The sequence below is a fragment of the Octopus bimaculoides genome, chromosome 28, assembly GCF_001194135.2.
Source record: "Octopus bimaculoides isolate UCB-OBI-ISO-001 chromosome 28, ASM119413v2, whole genome shotgun sequence".
NCBI lineage: Eukaryota > Metazoa > Mollusca > Cephalopoda > Octopoda > Octopodidae > Octopus > Octopus bimaculoides.
The window spans coordinates 12,176,549-12,199,153 of NC_069008.1; the positions used below are offsets into that span (position 1 = coordinate 12,176,549).

At 36.6% G+C, this 22,605-nt stretch overlaps 1 protein-coding gene across 1 annotated transcript in view; it reads left to right on the top strand.

Annotated features, from left to right (window-relative positions):
* The window catches only part of LOC106882945 (zinc finger protein 91), a 29,026-nt gene extending 8,596 nt beyond the window's left edge, over positions 1-20,430 (top strand). Inside the window, exons 3-4 of the mRNA XM_052977443.1 lie at positions 6,696-7,323; positions 18,495-20,430. Of these exons, the coding sequence (XP_052833403.1) occupies positions 6,696-7,323; positions 18,495-19,671 (1,805 nt within the window). The 3' untranslated portion in view covers positions 19,672-20,430. The remainder of the gene's footprint in view (positions 1-6,695; positions 7,324-18,494) is intronic.
* Positions 20,431-22,605: the final 2,175 nt, after the last annotated feature.

Consider the following 22,605-nt stretch of genomic DNA (forward strand, 5'->3'; position numbering starts at 1 on the left):
AATACAAAATGGGACAAGAACGCAAAACATCCAGACAATTAGGTGATACAAGAAAGAGACAACAAAACATCCAGATAGATGATACAAAGAAAACAAGGACAGGTCATTTGGAGTTTTCTTTCCTCAGTCGAGATCCAGATTATCTTTGCAATTTTGGCTAGTTATACTCTATATTGCTCCAATCTGGCCAGCCCCAAGGAAAAACTAAGCTAAGAGCATTAGATTCCTTGGAAGAAAGCAGCGAATGTATACAAAACCAAGGATGGAAAAAAACAAACAATATATATATATATATATATATACACACACACACACACATATATATATATACACACACACATGTATATACTGTTGTGTCTGGGGAGAGTCATTCTCTTTTGGTGCCTTATAATTTAACACATTCACCAGTAAAATCTCCACTTATTTCTTTTTTATTTTTCTCAAGAGTCAAAACTATTGAAAAGGTTGCAAGAGACAAGGAAAATTTTAGGATGAGTTGGTTGAAAATTTGAGGAGGAGTTGGTTGAATACTTAAAGGGGGTGGATGGGGAAATGGAGAAGAAGTGAGGCTGGAGTTAGAAGTGAGGAAGTCAGTCTGGAGGAGTTGAGTGAATGCAGGGAAATGCTTGAAAAGGAGGGGAGCAATGTGAGGGTGTTCCTCACCCCCCTCAAAAAAAAGTGTTAAGGGATAGGAAGGTAGAGACGATTGTCTATAGAACCTGCGCTACAGCAACAAGGAAAGTTGAAGCGGTGTCAGAGGCACAGGTGGAGAAGGCACTGAGGTCAGTCTGACGGGAGATATCATACCTTGCCTGGGGATGAAAATATGGAACGGTGGAGGTGCAGTTTGGGGAGATGGCAGCTACCAGACTGTGTTCAGCCATGCTGCTGAGGACGGACAAGGTAGTGCATCTACCCGTGTACCTTGGGAAGCATGCCTCTGGGGTTCGGGTGGAAGACATGCTACCAGAGGTGAATATGGCCTGGATGGTGGCTGCCATGCTACCGGGTATGGAGAAGAGGTTGGTAGTCCTGTGGGCCACCAGAGCACCCCAAGGGAATTGGAGAGGACAAACCCTTGAAATGATGGTACAGGTCGCGGAGGAGGACCTGGAAAAGATGGTAGAAAATACCTTAGTGGGTGAAACTACTTTGAAAGTTAGAGTGAAGGGAAGAATTCCACAGCGTTATAAATGTGGCCTGAAGGGCCACATTAAAGCAGAATGCCCTCCACCACTGGGAAAGGCTGAGGAGAGTGAAAGAATGGTAAGTACTTTACAACCCGTGGAGGAAAAGGATATGACCATCAACGAAGAAAAGAGAAATGACAGCTGGAAGATAGCAGAGAAGAAAAGAAAAAGAAGAGAACACATGTGGTAAAGAATGACCCCAAACTGCACCCACCTGGCCTCCATCCACACCCACTCTACCCCAACCACTCCCTACAGACACCAACCCTCCCCATGCCCAGTCTGACAAAAACACAATTAGAAACACACAGGAGTGTCAAAGTTACCCACCCCGCCCTGTAAGGAAAATATGTTTTGATGTACAATGGACAGAATAAGGAACTGGATATCGAGGTAAATTCGTGGGGCAGAATAGTCAAAGTGGATAGAGCAGGTGTAAGGGGTCTGCCCGAGGACGATTATTGTGTGCTGACGGACCTAGATGGAGGGTGCATGAGTATATGGAAAACTATGACTGCGAGTGGTGGTACAAAAAAATAGACGCCAGCACAACGCTGGAAAGTATAAGGTACGTGGACATTTTAAAGAAATATAATAGAAACATTTTGTAAAAAAGATGTGGATTAAATGTAAAATGTAAATAATTGTATTCTAAAGTTGGTTGCAAATGGAAATTCAAATGCTGTTACAAAGGGTTCGATGAAATTATCTAGTGTTGTTGCTGTCCCCATAACTTAGTGGTTTGGCAAAATAAATCGATAGAATAGGCACAGGCTTAAAAAAGATAATAAATACTGCGGTCGATTCCTTCGACTAAAAAGACTTGATGGCAGCAATCTAATGACTGAAACAAGTAAAAGATTAATGATGACCTATTCGTATTCCTAACTAAATTTAGAAGTTTTGATCATCTTTATATAAAATGCATGTGTGTGTAGCGGGGAAGGCGGTAGTAGTGGAATTACTTTCTGTAGAACGTTACACATATGTCTGCCGGTTCGCTACCCACAACTTCGCTTTATGTTTTATCATCTGACCAAAACTGTCGAATGAAAATGTTATAATTCAACTTCCGTCTTGTTGTTCTTCCGGAAATAACATCAGAAATCAAGCGACTGTCATACATCATCTTTGTCCACTGACCAACGTCTATATATTCGAGGTATTATCATTATTATTGTGTGTGTATGTATGGCGGGGAAGAATTTTGTTATTTACATTTTCATTTAATCAACTCTTCTTCCACAGACATGTTCACACCTCCCACATTAAAATCGATGTCGGGGAACCCAATTTAATAACGGGGTAATTTTTCAGGGAGTTTGTTAAAAGGATATAAACGACTACAATTATTTTTGAAAAACGGTAAGCGATTTACTTTAAGGCAATATGTTTACTCTTCGAGAAATCAATAATTATTACAGAAATGAAAATCAAATAACTTTTAGAAAAAAAGATATTTCTTCCTCTTCCTGACATTTACCTACAAACTGAAATGTTGATCTGATTTTTTTGAAAACCAGGGTTGGCTTGCTACATGAGATATAGAGAAAACAACAGATTTTGCGAATATTAATTCAAATCAAAACGACTCCTGTGGTTTTTGTGGAACTTCAACAATTCGAAATCTGATGCTAACCAATGTTCTGTTCTCCCCCACAATGTCTGAAATCAGTGATTAAATATCGATGAGCTTATTTTAACGATCGAAGTAGTATTTATTCATGTATGTCTTATTTAGTTCTTTTTAATATTTTTTGTGCGTACCTTTTGTAATAATGTTTCAATCATGGTCGGCATATGGAATGTCAATGTGTCATATGCGATGAGAGAACTAGGGTTTCGGTGACACCTTGTCTGTATAAGAAATATCCAAGGAGATAAATATTTAATAACTTTTGAAGGTGAAAGACTTAGAGGTGTTTACTAATCTGTTATTACATGTACATGAAAAGAAACAGTAACTTTACATTAGATTTCAAAGGTCATAGATCGAAATTTTGAGAATAATCAAGAAAAATCTTGATTTGTCTTGTTATTGTTTAAATCTATTCAAATAATGTAACTAACAACATCAAAATATTTCAATTTTGTCCCGGATGGTGATTAATTATCGATGTTTGCCGAGACTTTTTATTGTATCCATGTATCATTGAAATTCCGAGAGAAATCAGAGGCGGGTTTAATAAATATTGTTAGAATCGGCCCAGAAATGGAGAAAGGGAAACTGCCGGACTTAATTGTTGGTTAAGATTACATGAAAGAACTTGTTTACACACACTCTGTCGTGTATTCAGTTTAAAGTATTTCTGATTGAAAAACATTATTCCATTATAATATTCCTTCTCTACAAAGCTCATACATTTCTTCTGTAGTTTATATTATTACCTTCACCTTAGCGAACGAGGAGGTATTGTTTTCACTCGTGTTTGTTTGTTGGTGGACAAGATATCTCAAGAACCACTGAATAGATTCGGATCAAACTTTCAGGGATGTTTGGCCTCGTGACTGACACGAACTGATTAGATTCTGGGATCGATCCGGTACCGGACAAGGATTCTGGATTATTTTTCCTGTTTTTCTACTTAATTTTTGAGAGCGGTCGGGTTAATTTTTAGTATTCTGGTTTGTGAGAGCAGTTGAGTTTATTTCAGATATTCTCATTTTAAAAATCATCTCTGGTTAATCGTTGAGAGGATGTCGGTGTTGCTTTGGCGAAGGTTTGCGCCCTTTGAGTGCACTTGTTATTTTTTTTTTTTACATGTTTCAGTCATTGGACTACGGCCATGCTGCAGAATCGCCTTAAAGGGTTTTTAGTCTAAGAAATCCACCCGAGACTTATTCTTTGTAATCCTAGTACTTATTCTATCGGTCTCTTCACCGAACAACTATTTTACATGCACGTAAACACACCAGCACCAGTTGATATGCGATGGTGGGGAGACAAACACACACACAACAGGCTTCTTTCAGATTCCGCTTATCAAATCCATTCACAAAGCTTTGGTTGGCCTAAAGCTATAGTAGAAAACACTTGCCGAAGGTGCCACGCAGTGGGACTGAACCCAGAACCATGTGGTTGAGAAGCAAGCTTCTTACTACACAGCCACGCCTAACAAAATATTTTTCTTTAAATCAAATTGTGGACGTTGTTGTTTAACCGTAACCAAGCGGCATTCCAGACATGACATCTTGTGTGTCAGGAACTGTTTCTAAAATGATAAGAGTGTGATTTGAGGTTGATTTGGTCATACACCCGAGAACACACGAAGTGCTCAACCCTGTTCTGTTTTAATGACCCCAATGGCGTTGCTGCAGATAATGGCCAGTGACAGTAACTGCAGCAGCCACTTCACCTTGCAGGGCTCATTTCTTTGACAGACCACTGTTATCCCTAGTACAGGGTCCTAGGATACCTGACATCTCAACAGCAGCTGACCAGGCTCCTTGGCTTGTCAAAGTGGTACAAACCTTGTATAGAGGTGCAGTCAGCAAGTGAGGGTTGGCAATGAGTTCAGTGAATAATTTAAGGTGCAAGCAGGTGTCGACCAAGGTTTGGTTCTCGCCTCCTGTCCTATTTATTACACTGACCCTACAGTGCCATTCTAAAAATAAAGTATCATATCATTAAAATCTTGAAGTGACAAGATAATTGCATGATTGATTCAAAAGAATGTGAATCAATAAACATTGCATTTGGCAGAATAATCTGAATGCCCAGTAGTTAATGTGATCTGTCCTAACATCCATTAAAACAACCTAACTTCGATTTGATGTCTGCTCATCATGGCTGATCTGGTGCTAAACAACAGAGATACTGAAAGGGTCCCAGTGTGGTCGTTCCACTTGCTAGAAATAACAGCCAAATTTCCATCAGTTATACCTTTCAGTTTAGAAAATTAAGAACTATTGGATGACATAGTCCTGAATATACAATGTTGGTGTGGGTGGTCTTGTCTGGAATGTGTTTGATCATTGATCTCATTCAGTAGGGCTCACCTACGTCTAATCAACAATAAAAATTATGTTTCTTATTTCTTTATTGCCCACAAGGGGCTAAACATAGAGGGGACAGACAAAGGGGTTAAGTCGATTACATTGACCCCAGTGCGTAACTGGTACTTAATTTATCGACCCCGAAAGGATGAAAGGCAAAGTCAACCTCGGCGGAATTTGAACTCAAGACGTAATGGCACATGAAATACTACTAAGCGTTTCGTCCAGCGTGCTAACGTTTCTGCCAGTTTGCTGCCTTTCTGGAGAGAGAAGACTGTTATCCAATATATTTTAATATGTATTTAATGTTACACAATGTGAAGGTGTCACATTATGTTGAATTATGTGGTTGTAGTAATGAATTGAAATTCCGTTTGTTAAGGTAAATATTTAATATCATAAAAATGTATTAAAATATCCATTGTTGCATCTCTTTGTGTGTATATATATATATATATATGTGGTTGCTTCCCAACCACACATGCCACTGTGTGGCACCTTGGGCAAGTGTCTTCTAATATAGCCTCAGGCCGATCAAAGCCTTGTGAGTGGATTTGGTAGATGGAAACTGAAAGGAGCCCGTCGTATATGTGTGTGTGTGTGTGTGTGTTTGTCCCCCCACCATCACCTGACAATCAATGTTGGTGTGTTTACATCCCCGTAACTTAGTGGTTTGGCAAAAGAGACCAATAGAATAAGTACTAGGCTTAACACAGAATAAGCCCTGGGGTCAGTTTGTTTAACTAAAGGGAGAGCTCCAGCATGGCTGCAGTGAAATGACAGAAACAAGTAAAGGAATAAAATAAAAGAATGTATACATATATATATATATATATACACACACATACCAACATACACGTGTGTCCATGTATGAATAAACTCTGCATCTTGTACTGTTTCTTTATTTCAGAATATCAAATGGTATTTGGCGTAAATGAAGTGTTTTGCATGAGCCGCATCATCAATGTTTATCATCTTTGAGAGACTGAAGGAAGATGTTGTACAGAACAGGTATATAACTTGTTTATATGACACTGGTGAATTACAGGGAAATATTTCTTTCAAACTGAGATTATGGACGACATTTCTCTGCTTTCACCATCAAGGAAAAGATTAATCTAACCCTTTAGCATTTAATCCAACTATATCCAGCCCAAATATTTATGTTAAAACTGACCGGATATAACTTCTCCCAATGTCATTCTAAAAATATACAAACACACCATTAAAATCTTGAAACCACAAAATAATGCGTGATTAATTCAAAACTGTGAATGCTTACGCAATACATTTTACAAATAAATCTGAATGCTAAAATGTTAAATGCTAATTAACCTCCGACAAATTTCCAAAGAATTTTGCTTACCCACAAATTTCAACAAAGATCACAGTTGATGGAATTGTAGCAGTATTTGTTGGGAAGGTTTATTTTTCCAGAAGACATGCCTAGAGAGATAAAAATATCATCATACCGTTGTGACATTTGTGACAAGTTGTTCTCTCTGAAAGGTAACCTAACAAAACACAAGCGTACTCATACAGGAGAGAAACCATATCACTGTGATATCTGTGGCAAATCATTCTCTCAAAGCAGTATATTAACTACTCACAAACGTATTCACACAGGGGAGAAGCAGTATCGCTGTGATATCTGTGGTGTATCATTCTCTCAAAGTAGTAGCTTAACTAGACACACACGCATTCATACAGGAGAGAAGCCGTATCACTGTGATATCTGTGGTAAATCATTTTCTGACAATGGTGACTTAACTAAACATAAACGTGTTCATACTGGAGAGAAGCTATATCACTGTGATACCTGTGGTAAATCATTCTCAGAGAGAAGTAAATTAACTACACACAAACGTGTTCATACAGGAGAAAAGCCATATCACTGTGATATCTGTGGTAAATCATTTTCCATAAATGATATCTTGACTAAGCACAAACTTACTCATACAGGAGAAAAACCATTTCACTGTGATATCTGTGGTAAATCCTTCTCTCGAAATAGTAACTTAACTATACACAAACGCATTCATTCAGGTGAAAAGCCCTATTATTGTGATATCTGTGGTAAATCATTCTCTTATGGAAGTAACTTGATTATACATAAACGTATTCATACAGGAGAGAAGCCATACCAGTGTGATATTTGTAGTAAATCATTCTCTCAAAGTATTAACTTAACTATACACAAACGTATTCATACAGGAGAGAAACCATATCACTGTTATATCTGTGATAAATCATTCTCTGAAAATGGTGTTTTAATTAAACATGTCCGTATTCATTCAGGAGAGAGACCATATCATTGTGATATCTGTGGTAAGTCTTTCTCTCAAAAAAGTACCTTAACTAGGCATGTGTGTATTCATACAGAAGTATAACTATCAATTTCAACAATCATTCTTAACAAATGTGTTAAGATTATTTTCCCTGTGAAAGTTGTGGTTAATCTTATTTTTACTGATGTTTTCGACCAGATAGCTTCTCTGATAGCAACTATTTAGTTGCCTCTTACCAGATGCAAGTATATAATGTAGCTACTCTAAAACCATATGTCAAAGTTTGATCTATGTAAAACTGTCTTATATATCCATAAATGTACTGACACTACAAGGATTTAACAGCTTAACAATTTTTGAACATCGTATTTTAATAGTGTCACAATAATATCTATATTTGTGTGGTAACTTACCACTGTGATATTCTTCGTAAAAGCATTCCTTCAGAATTGACATTATGTGTCATGTTCATCTGTAAGAGTGACAAGGTCCACTTAGTCATCTAAAGATGGCTGATCCCGTGGCAAGACCTGGCCAGAACAGCTGGGGGTGAAGACAGATGCAGTAGATGACTGGGTAACCAAACTGCCTGACACGCCTCGTCCTGTTCTCTGCACTCCTTAATGCATTGCTGTCATTGCCAGTCTCTCTGTTGAACCATGAAGTTTCCTTCCACAGAATCTACCAAATGCAGTCTTCTCATGCATAGGTAAGCAAGCTGTAACTCACCAAGGATTTCATACCCATTAAATTCCCTCACCTGGTTTAACCTATCTGTCAAAACAGTTTACTGGGGTGTGGCTGTTGTTATATGCAAGCAACCACTTGGAGCCACAGGTGAGAGTTAGGTACCAGGCGGAGACCAAAACCACCCCACCAGTAATGTGATCTGTTCCCCCATCAAAGTTGCTAAGCCCTCTCTGATACTACATACAGTTATGGATGTAAACAACTGTGAAATTTGTCATCATATTTCAACCAAAGAAATTACGAATAAATGTGCAAACTATAAAAGAAAATATTCCATCTCTGTATAACAATAGCTGATATCAATGTTAGTTTATTTTTCCCATCACACTTTACATCATTCATACAGATGGGAGATGGAGTTAACATAGAAGTGCAGGATGAGTGCTTTGTAGCAGGCAGTGAGTAAAAGAATACTGTGTACATATACACACAAAGAAAGGAGAAAGATCATAGAGATGAGGGAGTAGAGGGAATAAAGGACAGTAGTTATGACGGATGAATACATTGAGGCATATATGAAATGAATGATGTGAGTTGGTGTTCGTGTCAGACCAACAGTTAAAAAAAATCGAAATATAGCATGTGTACAGTATTGGGGGAAAATACATGTTTACTTTATTTCATAGTTTATAATCCAAAAGTAAAATAAAAATAAATTGAAAATATTACTCTCTGTGTTGATTTTGCATTATGGTACTTTTCTCTTTCTCTCACATGCATACAAGATATTGGTGGTTGTTTTTTAAAAAAATATGGTGATCTGTTACTTTAAATCCTACAGAAGTGAAAAAGAAAAAAAAAAATGAAGTTTATCTCCTGAGTAAGTGCAAATGAAGGAGGAATTTCAACCATGTTTCGTGGTCTGCTACCACAACAGCTCCTTTATAGGATCCAGTTAGCTCAAGACATCATCAGGAGGAACCACGTCCGGTTTCGGCCCCTACTCCTCTACCGTTTTGACGTGGCGGCCCCCCCCCCTTTCGGAGGTGTCTTCAGCTCTGGTGTTGGGTGCATGACTTCTTTCTTCTATTCCCTGGCCTCTTTGATGCAGCATCAACGAGTGTCAGCATCTGACTGACTGTCTTGTCAAATTCCCCTTTTTTATACCTGCTGCTAGGCTCCAGCAGGCTGCCCCAGCAAGTTGTCATGTGACACTTGTGCTGAAATGCACAAATGAGAAATTTGTTTTATTTAATTTTATTTTAAGGTAATTAATATTATTTTTGTTTTAAAAATTGATATGCATTTCATCATTTTGTATAAGGACCAAGAAACTTGACAAAAAGTTAAATGTATTTATATGTTGGAATTATGCTAGGTTTCCTGATTTATGCTAGGTTTCCTGACAAAGGTACACTTCCAAAATTACCTGTCATATGACAGATAATATTAATCATACCTTAATCTTTTAGCATTTAATCCAAACATAGCTCATCCAAATATTCTACCTGTTTCATGTTCAAACCAGCTAGATCTGGCCTCTCACACCTACCCTAAAATATCATTCTAAAACTCATACAATCATGTCATCAAAATCTCAAAGCTATGCAATAATGTATGATTAATTCAAAACAATGTGAATAGGTGCAGGGGTGGCTGTGTAGAAAGGAGTTTGCTTCCCTACCACATGGTCCTGGGTTCAGTCCCACTGCATGGCACATTGGGCAAGTGTCTTCTACTGTAGCCTTGTGAGTAGATTTGGTAGACAGAAACTGAAAGAGGCTTGTTGTATGGATGTATTTATGTATACAAGTATCTGGACTGTTGCCATAGTAACAAAGCTAAAGCACGCAGAGTGAAGCCGCTTGGCAAATATTGACCTTGAACTCTGCTGTGCATGTACACTAAGCTTTAACATTCTAGTTCACTTCTGCTGTTTACAGCAGTGCTTGGAAGGAAGGTGTGTAGCGTGCAATCATCGCATTGACTATAACAGAGAAAGTTGTCATAGACAATACCTGCTCAGAGGCCTATGCAAAGTTTCAGAAAGCATATGGAGAGGAGTGTATGAGCCACACACAAGTGTACAAGTGGTTCAGATGTTTCCAAGATGGCTGATGAAATGTCAATATTGACGAACGCTCTGGGAGACCTGCAACCAGCAGAACTGAGAAAAACATTACAGATGTGTGTGCAGCTGTGAGGAGGAAATCATCGAATCACAAGTTGTGAGTTATCAGAAGATGTGCTGATTAGTTACGGTTCAGTTCAGTCTATTATCACTGAAGATTTGGGTATGAGATGTGTGTCTGCCAAGTTTGTGCCAAAACTGCTTTCAGCTGACCAAAGAGACACTTGGGTTTCAGTTGCACAAGATTTCCTTGATTGTGTTGGAAATGATGAAAACATTTTAAAAACTTTGCGTATACCTCTGAGCAGGTATCACGAAGCTTTTGGCAAAATCTGACGCAGACCCTCTGCTCAGCTTTCTCTGTCATGGTCGATGTTACGATCACACGCTACACACCTTTCTTCCAAGCACTACTGTAAATGGGAAGTAAGCTAGAACGTTAAATCTTAGTATGCATGTATACCAGAGTTCAAGGTCAATCTGTGCCAAGCAGCTTCATTACTATGGCAACAGTCCGGATTCTTATTCATCAAACCATGTATATATATCTATATATATATATATATATATATATATATAGTTTTAGGGAAAAGAACCAAGGTTCATGAACTCATCAATGAAAATCCACTGTCACATATAGAAAAATTAATAATTAAAAGCACAATAAATGAGTATAATATATTACAAAGTAAATATCATAAGATAAAGATAATAATTTAAATTTTTTTATAAATTGATTTTAATTGAATTTTTACCTGTAATTTTGGATTTTGTCCCTAATATTATTATATATATACATATGTGTGTGTGTTTGTCCCCCCATCCACTGCTTCACAACTGAAGCTGAGTGTTTATGTCCCCATAACTTAGCAGTTTGGCAGAAGAGACCAACAGAATAAGTATTGATATCAGTAGATTTGATTGAAAATTCTTCTAAGTGGTGCTGCAGCATGGCTGCAGTCTAATGACTGAAACAAGTAAAAGATAAAAATATAAACATTACATTTAACAGAATAATTTGAATCTTAAAGGTTGAAGAGAATAAACTTGTAATATGTTATACATATTCTGGATCTTATATACAATCTTTCATGTATCACATGTATATTCTGGTTTAAATTTTCTTATGTACACAGGCACATGGCTGTATTATAAGAAGTTTGCTTCTCAACAACATGATTTTGGTTTCAGTCCCACTAGTACAAGGTGTCACACTATAGCCCTAGGTAGACCAAGGCCTGGTGAGTGGATTTGATAGATGGAAATTAAAAGAAGTTCTTCATGTATATATATATATATATATATATATATATATATATATAATAAAGGAGTTACGACGCAAAAATGTATATAATTAAATGAACATATTTATCTTCTTCAATATATATTTCAGTATAAAGAACTCATTAAGAGACTTAATAAATCAAAATTCCTTTACACATCTTCAGGAAAAATAAATATAACACCAGAAAACAACATTTGGTTTAAAAATACAAACCGTTCATGGCGAAAAAATTTCACAATTACAAAACCCGAAAAAATATTTGTGTGTGTGTGTGTGTGTGTTTGTTACTGTCATTGAGAGTTGTAAATAAGTGACACCACTATGATGCAAGCAGTATCCTTCACTTCCAATCTTGTGTGAAAACTTGATTGGTCACAGGGAATTATTGCCTTACTTGGAAACAGGTGCAGATTGGCAACAAGAAGGGCATCTAGCTGTAGAAATCAACCTCAACTAATCCTGTCTGACCCATGCCACCATTGAAAAATGGACATAATGATGATGATGATGAGGAGGAGGAACAGGACTAGCTTTATCATCTATTTCATTTCAAGCATGATTTTCATGCATGTTTTACATAAAATTTGAAGATTTTATAACTTTCCTTGTGAAAGATACAGCAGAGTTTCTTGCTGTTTTCTGATTGCTTCATTATCATTTAATTCATCATTTAACATAGTACAGCATATAGAATATCTAATTCCTCCACACAATATCAAGACAAAGAAACACACACACACATATATATAATGGGCATCTTTCTGTTTCTGTCTACCAAGTCCAATCACAAGCTTTGATAAGCTGGAGCTGTAGTAGAAGACAGTTGCCTAAGGTGTCATGCAGTGGGATTGAACCTGAAAACATGGATGGAAAGCAAACATTTTACCACACAGTTAACTCTGCTTATCCCTGCTTAACTCCTGATTATCCCTGAAGCACAGGGCATATTTAATAACTTAGGCAAGGGAGCTGTTTCATGTGTCATCATGGTATCTCCACAAATGAGTGAGCTTGTCTGACATATATGGGCCAAAGCTCTTTTGAGGTTTGTATGCCTTGGCCATAAGATTATCTTCTACTATTTGGCCCATAACTGGGACTGTGATTGTGTCACCTCAAACACCAACAAACAAGTGCAAAAGCTTATCAGTTCTGCAGAGATGTAGTTCCTTAGAATGGAATGAGAAGATTACACATGGATGTTGGTGATTTGGCACAGGTGATTGAACATTGAACCTGTTTTGGTCAGTACTTTCTGGTATTGGTGGTGTACACAGAAATATACAAAGAGAGAGAGAGAGATTACACTTTATCAGCTGAATCTGATTTTCCCATCTGCTTATATTCATTAAGAGAAATATTCTCACACACATAGACACAGTGAAAGAGAGGCAGGAACAAAATGGCTGAGGTCAAATAAGTAAGCATTGAACCAGCAATGCTAAATAGGCAGCACAAAAACACGTAGAAGAATGCTGATTGTGTTCTGTGCAGTTAATAACAAACATCAAGGTCTTTAGATGAGCTATGACCATCAGACAGTTTCTCAACTGCATGAGACAGCAGGTCCAGTTCATTGGAGGCCATATGAGAAGAAAATGCCTTGAGTGCTGGTGACATTCAAGAAACTGAGATGAAGAAACCTGGAAAGATAAAGAGAAGATACTTAATGGCCTTACCAGATGGCTTCAGAAAGACTGATCCAATAAGGTGTGTGTGTGTATGTCTGTGACAAGGAATAAAGAAACATGATTGCTGATACCTATAGGTATGGCATATCAAGAAAGAGAGATTGCTTCAGTGAGCTGGCAGAATCGTTAGCACACTGGACGAAATACTTAGTGGTATTTCGTCTGCCACTACATTCTGAGTTCAAGTTCCGCCAAGGTCGACTTTGCTTTTCATCCTTTTGGGGTTAATTAAATAAGTGTTTAGATTTGTATGTTTTGAACATCTGAAAACTAGAATGCATAATTTCTAAATTTTTTAATCAAAACAATTTTTTACCAAGAAACTGATTAGGATTGGGACATTTTAAACTTCAGTTTTTGGGGGATATCATATCTATTTTACCTGTAAATATATTTCATTTGTATTTGAAGTATATAAATATATTGTTTACATTTAAAAGCATTAGTTATTTCATTTTCTGAAAATTTAAAATCCTGTGGTTTTTAGTTTCATTTTATTAAAATAAATTGTATTTACAAATGTAAGCAAAATATATTTATAAATGTCTAATGTAAAATAAAAAATAAAATACTGTGGCAATAAATCACCTAATCCTACTAAATTTCTGATATCAAAACCTTGCATTTTTGGTGGTGATGGGAGGATTAGAGTAAATAAAATAAAACTTATTTGCTGAAAACTAGGTTAACTACAGATTTTAAACTTAGAAAAAAAAGAAGAAAAAAAGTAAAACTGAAGAGATAAAAGAAAAGAGGAACTTGCTGGGAACAGGAATGGTAAAGGTGAGTAAGATGAGGAAGGAATGTAAATATGAAAGATTTGCTATAAAAGAAATTTATCTTTTTACTTGTTTCGGTCATTTGACTGTAGCCATGCTGGGGCACCGCCTTGAAGGGTTTTAGTAGAACAAATCGACCTTAGTACTTATTCTATTGGTGTTTTTTACTGAACTATTAAATTATGAGGACATAAACACACCAGCATTGGTTGTCAAGTGGTGAAGGCATATAAACAGACATAAAGATGCACACACACACATGTATGCAACAGGCTTCTTCCCTAACCCTAACCCTAACCCCAAATCTACTCACTAGGCTTTGGTTGGCCCAAAGCTATAGTAGAAGACACTTGCCCAAAATGCCTTGTATTGGAACTGAACCTAGAACCATGTGGTTGGGAAGCAAGTTTCTTACCACACAGCCACGTCTGCGCCTATGTATGTATATAAACGTGTGTGTGTCTGTGTCTTTGTCTTTCCCCTGCCACTGCTTGACAGGTGGTGTTGGTGTGTTTATGTCCCTGCAAATAGTAATTCAGCAAAAAAGAGATTAATAGAATAAGTACCAGGCTGAAAAAAAAAAAGTACTGGGGTCAATTCATTTGACTAAAAATTCATCAAGGTGGTGCCCCAGTATGGCTGTAGTCTAATGACTGAAACAAGTAAATGATAAAAAAGAAAAGAACATACAAACATACATACATATTGAGGCAAACAGGAAAAAATAGAACACAAAATGTGTGTATATGTATATTTTTATTAATATTTAGCAGAAGTAAGAGTGTTTGTGTGTGTGTGTATATATATATATATATTTGATCCTTTATATTGAACACTCAATATTTCATCTACATTCAATACTTTCTTTCATGGTGCCATCCATTTTTATTTTATTTTATTTTATATTGTATATTGTATATCATATTATATATTGTATATTCCATATTCTATACCCCACATTAGTTCTGCAGGAATATAAATAAAACATAAAAAACAGACAGTGTTGGAACTCTTTTAAGCAAAATAATATATTCCTCTATACACAATCATACAAAAAAACCCACCTTTTTTGTATTTATTTTTACTCGCATATATATATATATATATATATATATATACATATACATATACATAAGGTCACCTGCTGCTCCGTTATAAGGACACACTAAAGACGTGCAAGATAACAGAGATCTCTACTGCAACATTTACAAATCCCTAATAGTTCTGTATTCCTATATGAAATGATACAGCATAACAATGAATTGACAACATTGCGCGACAATGTTGTATCGAAACACTCATTCGTCGAAGCGACGAGAGCGCAACCATGCTTACTATACATAGACGTATAATATATATGTACACACATATACACATACATTAAGAATGATTAAATTATCCTATAGATCTCTTTCCTTTTTCCTTCAGTTTTGCCTTACGTCATATCAGCTGACTAAAACTGACCAATGAGCTTACAATAATTCACTTCCGTCGCCATATCTTTTATACAGAAAGTAAGACAAGAGACGAGCCCTGATTCACCAATTCAACCGTCATTATTTACTGATGAACATTTATACAAGGTATTTCTTTGTTCCATTCGTTTTTTTTCTTTTTTTATTATTATTGTTTTGATAACGTTGTTTGTTTGTTTCTTTCATTCGATCGTTCTTTCTACATTGATCAACATGTTTCTTTGGCAGAGATGTGGGTGTAGCTGTCCCACCTTCACAGCGAAGGAAAATAGCACCTGATCGGATGGGATTCTAATTTTAGGATTCATGTTTCATACACTGGAAATTACGATTATCAAAAGACTTTTTTATTTTCTTAAAATTCTCAATTATCTATATTTTGCGTCCCTTCCTTGATTCTGTGCTATTTTTCTTTCTCGTGACGTAGCGATAGGTATTCCATAACTCCATCGTTTCTTGTTATTCTTTTGTTTATGTTATAAAATTCAGATAATCTTTGGTGGGGGACGAAAAGATCTCACCTGCCTTTGATCATACGTGCGTTCATTCCTGTTTGACCTGTGGTTAAACATCTATCCACCGATGGAGTCCCTGCATAGTAAGTTCAAGTTGCTGTACAATCGATCAAGTTCAATCTGCTAGAAATAACACTGAAATTTCTATCAATTAGATCTTCCTGCTTGACAGCTGGATAATGACCCATAAAGTATCATGGCGAATACAGCCGGTCGAGATGTCTTCGGATAGATTTCTGGAGTAACGTTGTTCGACGTGGTGTGTGACTCGGAGATCACGGAGTCTCTTCAGGTCAAGTCGTAAAATTCTCCGTAGGTCACAGCTCTGGTACTACAGACATGTGATTAGGATGTCGCAGGGAAGAATAAGCAAGACAGATCCTTCAAGCTAAGCCAACCGGCAAGAGACCTAGGGGTAGATCAAGAGCGAAATGTTAGGTAGTATGCATTAGTCTCAGTTGGGAATCCAGCAGGATAGTTTAATGTCGATTGTTTTTGATAAGAACCTATGGTGGAAGGTACCCGATGACTCAATCCCGCACTACCCTCCCAGAAATATTGGGTGGGGGAAATGAATGGATGAATTTGATAATTTAGACGTGAATATACGATGCCAAAGTTAATATCATAGCTGTTGTGCCTTAGACCATAAATTTCGTCAGTCAAGTCTCACCTGGGCAAAATCAACGAAGACAATTTTTGAGAATGAAAAATATCATCTACGTTTGTGTAGTTTGATATACATTACAGTAGCCTCTCTGTATCATACTTAATGTAAATACATTGTTGTAGAGCAAGTTACTGTGGTTTTCGTTTAGAAGTAGCTTCATTTATGGATATGCTGTATTTAAAAACACTACATATCAGAAGGAGACGAAGATCACCCCAACACTGGCTAGCAAGAATGGCAGGTACATTTTGCTCTCATTGAGTCTTATCAACACCATGTACTAACAACTGGCTCCTTTATATATAATTATAAAATATGGTAAGTAATCATATATTAATTAATATCGATTAATTACCAGGAAGCTAGCACATTTAAAGAATCAAAGAGATTCAGAAATAACATCTGCAATCTCAGGGGATTAAAGTACATTTTTATATATAGCGTTGACCACTAACGTGGACAGTCAATGTGCTAGAAATAGATCACATCTTGTGTCTATTAAGACCTAAATTGTTCTCAACATGAAATATAGCGGAATGATTTTAAATTTCTTGCCCGCTTACGTTTTGGTATTCCGCTATATTTCATGGTGAGAACAATTTAGGTCTTAATAGACACAAGATGTGATCTATTTCTAGCACATTGACTGTCCACGTTAGTGGTCAACGCTATATATATATATATATATTACTTTTAAACACAGCTTGTTCATAAGAGATGTTATCTCTGGACGAATACTGCAGTAACACTTGCCTTTTAATGATGTTAAATATGACATTGAGATGGCTGTTTTGAATTTAATATTGCTTCTGTTGCATATGATAAGTATAATATTACATAATATGTAATAATTATATCATACACAAGGTTGTATGATATAATTTAAATGACAAATTAAAATGTAACGTTCAGTTGTTTGAGTTTTAAGTGTTTCTCTTGTACTCTTGAGCACATTGGACAGCAAGTTGATGCCACTGGTTTTTGTTGGCTGCAGTTTACTGTGCATCCAGCTATGTGATATTGCCCTGTCTTTGTGTTAGTTATGAATGTTCTATGCCAAGTGGTGTCTGCTCTTCCACTCTTTCCCTTTTGAAAGCTGTTTTAGAAGGGCATTATTCTGGCAGCAAGAGTATGTGACCTGCCAGTTTTAATACTCATCCTGCGATGATTTGCTAAATGGTCTTGTGTTGGCTCTCTACAGTGTAACTGAATATAAATGTAAATTTTTTTGCTGTTGATTCTGCATTTTAAGTATTTTCAATATTTTATACTATTGTTTCTGTGTTATTTCAGATTATCAGAAAACTTTGGCATGTAAGAATTCTCTACATAGATACATCATCAATAATTATCATCTTCTAAAAACTAAAAAAAAGAAAATGTTATACAGAGCTCTTGTGATCCTGTTTATACAAATGTCTAGTAACTTATTGTGAAATATTTCTTCATTGCTGTGTGAAATATCTGTATCAGATGATTTTGCATTTGATTTTCCAAAGAGTTTCCAGCATCTTCAAATATCAGTTGAGATCACAGTTAATGAAAATATAGCAGTGAAATTGTTTATAAAGAGTAAACTAACGAAACAAAAACCAGAAAAATAGCCTTATACTGGAGTGAGAAAAGAAAATTATTCAGAAAATGTGTGAATTTCCAGAATTGATTTCTCTTGAAAAGATGCAAAGTGAAGTAAGAAAATCATCACACTACTGTGATATCTGTGAAAAATCATTCTCCCAAAAAAGTAACCTTACCACTCACCTGCGTATTCACACAGGAGAGAGGCCATATCATTGTGATGTCTGTGGGAAATATTTTTCTCAGAATGGTGTTTTAACTAAGCACAAACGCATTCATACAGGTGAGAGACCTTATCATTGTGACATATGTGAAAAATCATTTTCTGGAAGTAGTGACTTAACTAAACATAAGCATATACATACTGGTGAGAAACCATATCAGTGTGATACATGTGGTAAATCCTTCTCTCTAAATCAACACTTAATCAAACACAAACACATTCATACAGAAGTGAAACCATATCAGTGTGATGTCTGTGGTAAATCATTCTCTCAGAGTGAGAAACTGGCTACTCACAAATGCATTCATACAGGGGAGAAGCCATATCACTGTGAGGTCTGTGATAAATCATTCTCCAAAGCTTGTAATTTAATTACGCATAAACGTATACACACAGGTGAAAAGCCATATCACTGTGATATCTGTGATAAATCATTCTCAGGAAGTAGTAACTTAACTAAACATAAGCGTACTCATACAGGAGAGAAACTGTATCACTGCGATGTTTGTGATAAATTATTTTCACAAAGTAATGACTTGAGTATACACAAACGTATTCATACAGGGGAGAAGCCATATCATTGTGATGTCTGTGGTAAGTCATTCACTGGAAGTAATAACTTAGCTAAGCACAAGCGCATTCATACAGGGGAAAAGCCATACCACTGTGATGTCTGTGGTAAATCTTTCACTAGAAGTAGTGATTTGAATAAACATAAACGTATTCATACAGGAGAGAAGCCATATCAGTGTGATATTTGTAGTAAACCATTCTCTAGAAGTAGTGACTTAACTAAACACAAATCTATTCATACAGGAGAGAAACTATATCGTTGTGATGTCTGTGATAAATCATTCTTTGTAAATAGTGACTTAACAAAACATAAACGTATTCACACAGGAGAGAAACTATATCGTTGTGATGTCTGTGGTAAATCATTTTCTGGAAGTAGTGACCTGACTAGGCATAAACGTCTTCATACAGGAAAAAAGCCATTTCAGTGTGATATCTGTAGTAAAGCATTCGCTCGAAGTGATGATTTGACTAAACACATACGTATCCATACAGGAGAGAAACCGTATCAGTGTGATATCTGTGGTAAGTCATTCTCTCAAAAAAGTAACTTAACTACACATGTAGTTAGTCATACAGGAGTGTAACTGCATCAGTGTCAGAGTTGATTACAACACAGTAACAAACGTTTTAACCCTTTAGCATTCAAACCAGCTATATCCAGCCTAAATATTCTAGCTGTTTTATGTTCAAACCAGCTGGATGCAGTCTCTCATACCTATTCCACAATGTCCTAAAAATAAGCAATCACATCATGGAAATCTCAGAACTACAAGATAATGTATGATCAATTGAAAACAATGTGAATAAGTAGGCATTACATTTGACAGGATAATCTGAATGCTAAAGGATTAAGCCCATTTTCTCTGCTGATGGAAGGGTAACCTTGTGGCATTACCAGTAACTCTAAATATATTCACTATGGTTCCTTTTCCAAGGTAGAATTTTGGAGCTGAAGTCATACCAATCCATTCAGTTTTCTTCACAGGGATATGGCATACCTATTTTAAACCTGGATACAGCATTTTTGTCAAAGTTCTTTCTATGAAAGAATATATAAAACCATAAACATTTACACACAGAAAAGTAGAGGTAACTGTTAACTTCCCCAAACTATATTTTATATGCCTACAACTATATCTGTGTTGGTGAGGTAAATTGCTATCTTGATATTTTTAATAAAGATTTTCTTCCAGAATACTCAAATACATATTCCATCTAAAATATTTGCAGAAAGAGACAAAATTATCCTGGTTTGACATTGTGAGTGAATAACTGAAAATCTATTCTCATATATCACTGATAATGTTGTACAAATATTATGAATAAATACAAAAAACCTGAAAGTATCTTATCATATTATTAAAAAAAAAGAAGAAGTAGAATGTGTGTCTATCTTGTATATGTTCTAGTTCATCATCATTTTGCATTTGCTTTCCATGTTGGCAGGTTGTCACATTCCAAGTCGGTTCCTATTCAGATTTATGGTCTTGCTTGACAGACTGCAGGACAACATCTTGCATATGCATTTTGATTTGGTTTCTATGGCTAGATGCTTTTCCAGTTACCAACCACTTAGCAGATTATATTAGGTGTCTATTATCATGGCACAACCAGTAGAGCTGTCTTGTCTTTGTAAAAGAGTAAAGAGGCCTTTCTACTTTACATTTTCTCTGCTTTCCAACCATTTTACAGATTACACCAGGTATATTTTATTGTGGCTCTGGAGCTAATGAGATCGCCTTGTATCCTTATAACAGTAGGAAGTCCATACACTAACTAGGTTGAAAATTCTTGATTATGCTTGACTAAGAAATTCTAGATCCTCAAGTTAGTTCAGTTTGGCCGTTCTTCTGGACACTTCAATGATTTCACACGAGCATGTCCTCCATCATGTTCTTAATTTGTCAACATTTGCCATTCCACTGTCCTGACGCAAGTTGTCCACATTCAGTCAAAATCCCAAGCAACCAAACCACCTCTTTGCAAGGAAGTTACTACCTTCAAGTACGTTGGTACTTGGATGGAAAGCAATGAAAAGGACTTTGCTGTATGGAAAGCACTTGCTTGGAGAGCTTGTCACAAAATGCATGAAATTTGGAGTTCTAAGGTAGCATCATCATCATCATCATCGTTTAACGTCCGCTTTCCATGCTAGCATGGGTTGGACGATTTGACTGAGGACTGGTGAACCAGATGGCTACACCAGGCTCCAATCTGATTTGGCAGAATTTCTACAGCTGGATGCCTTTCCTAACACCAACCACTCAGAGAGTGTAGTGTGTGCTTTTAGGTGCCACCAGCACGAAGGCCAGTCAGGCGGTACTGGCAACGGCCACGCTCAAAATGGTGTATTTTATGTGCCACCCGCACAGGAGCCAGTCCAGCGGCACTGGCAACGAACATTTCTCTTGGCAAAAAAAACAACAAAAGAATTAAATAATGAAAGCATTTAATTCTTTTGTTGTTGTTTTTGTTTTGTTTCATGTACATTGAAAATTAGGTTGTTTGTCTCTATGATAGTTTAGTTATACATTGCTGAAACTTGGACCTTCACCAAAAAGCTAGATCCTTAAACAACCTGCAATATCACTGAATAACCATACAAGATTTGAGATATTGTCTCTGCTATCATTGAATATCACTTCTCCATTTCTTTTGAAGAACCTACAGGATCTGCATAGCCTGCAATGTCTGGACACTCAGATCAATACTTACTTAAGCCCTTTGCTCCCCATATAACATAGGCCATCGACTTTTCTCTAATTTCTTGACTCTGGGTTCTCTTTCCTTCTCTCCCAGTTGGATCCTTGCTTTTTCAGCCTCTCATCCACCTCCTTGTGGGTTCCATCCTCACTTCTGCTTCAGATATTTGTTTCCCTGAGAGGAGGCCTTCCTCTCCCAAGTCTTGTTGGTTTTGAATTGTCATCGATACTTCTATAACTTATTTTTTTCTAGGTAAGGGTGTTAGCCCTACACAAACCTCTGGGAAAAAGTGGCCTGTATTCGTCTGAACTCTATCGTTTGACCTGTACAGCATGGGAAACTCTGCCAGGAGCTTGTATTCTGCTGGCATAGCTCTCAGAGTCATTGAGGCACACAAGCTCAAGTCTTTGTTGGACCCAAATCAATAATGCAGGGTAGTTATCACTGATACATCATCATCCTTTCTGCTTATCAAAATACAAACTTTCCTCCATATTGTTACAGATCTAATGTATGTCAACTGAAGTCATTAAGACTGCTCCTGACATGATGAATGCGAGTTAGCTAAACCAGTGTTGTACTAACTTGAATTGTCTGATTTAATGCACATGACATGGAACTGAGTAACAACAAAGTGAATCAACTAATAAATATACATGCTACATCATCATATATTACTTCACATTCTTACTATATATTGGTTTCAAATTTTGGCACAAAGTCAGCAATTTTGGGGTAAATCAACCCCAGTGCTTAACTGATATTTATTTTATCAACCCCAAAAGGATGAAAGGCAAAGTCTACCTTGGCAGAAT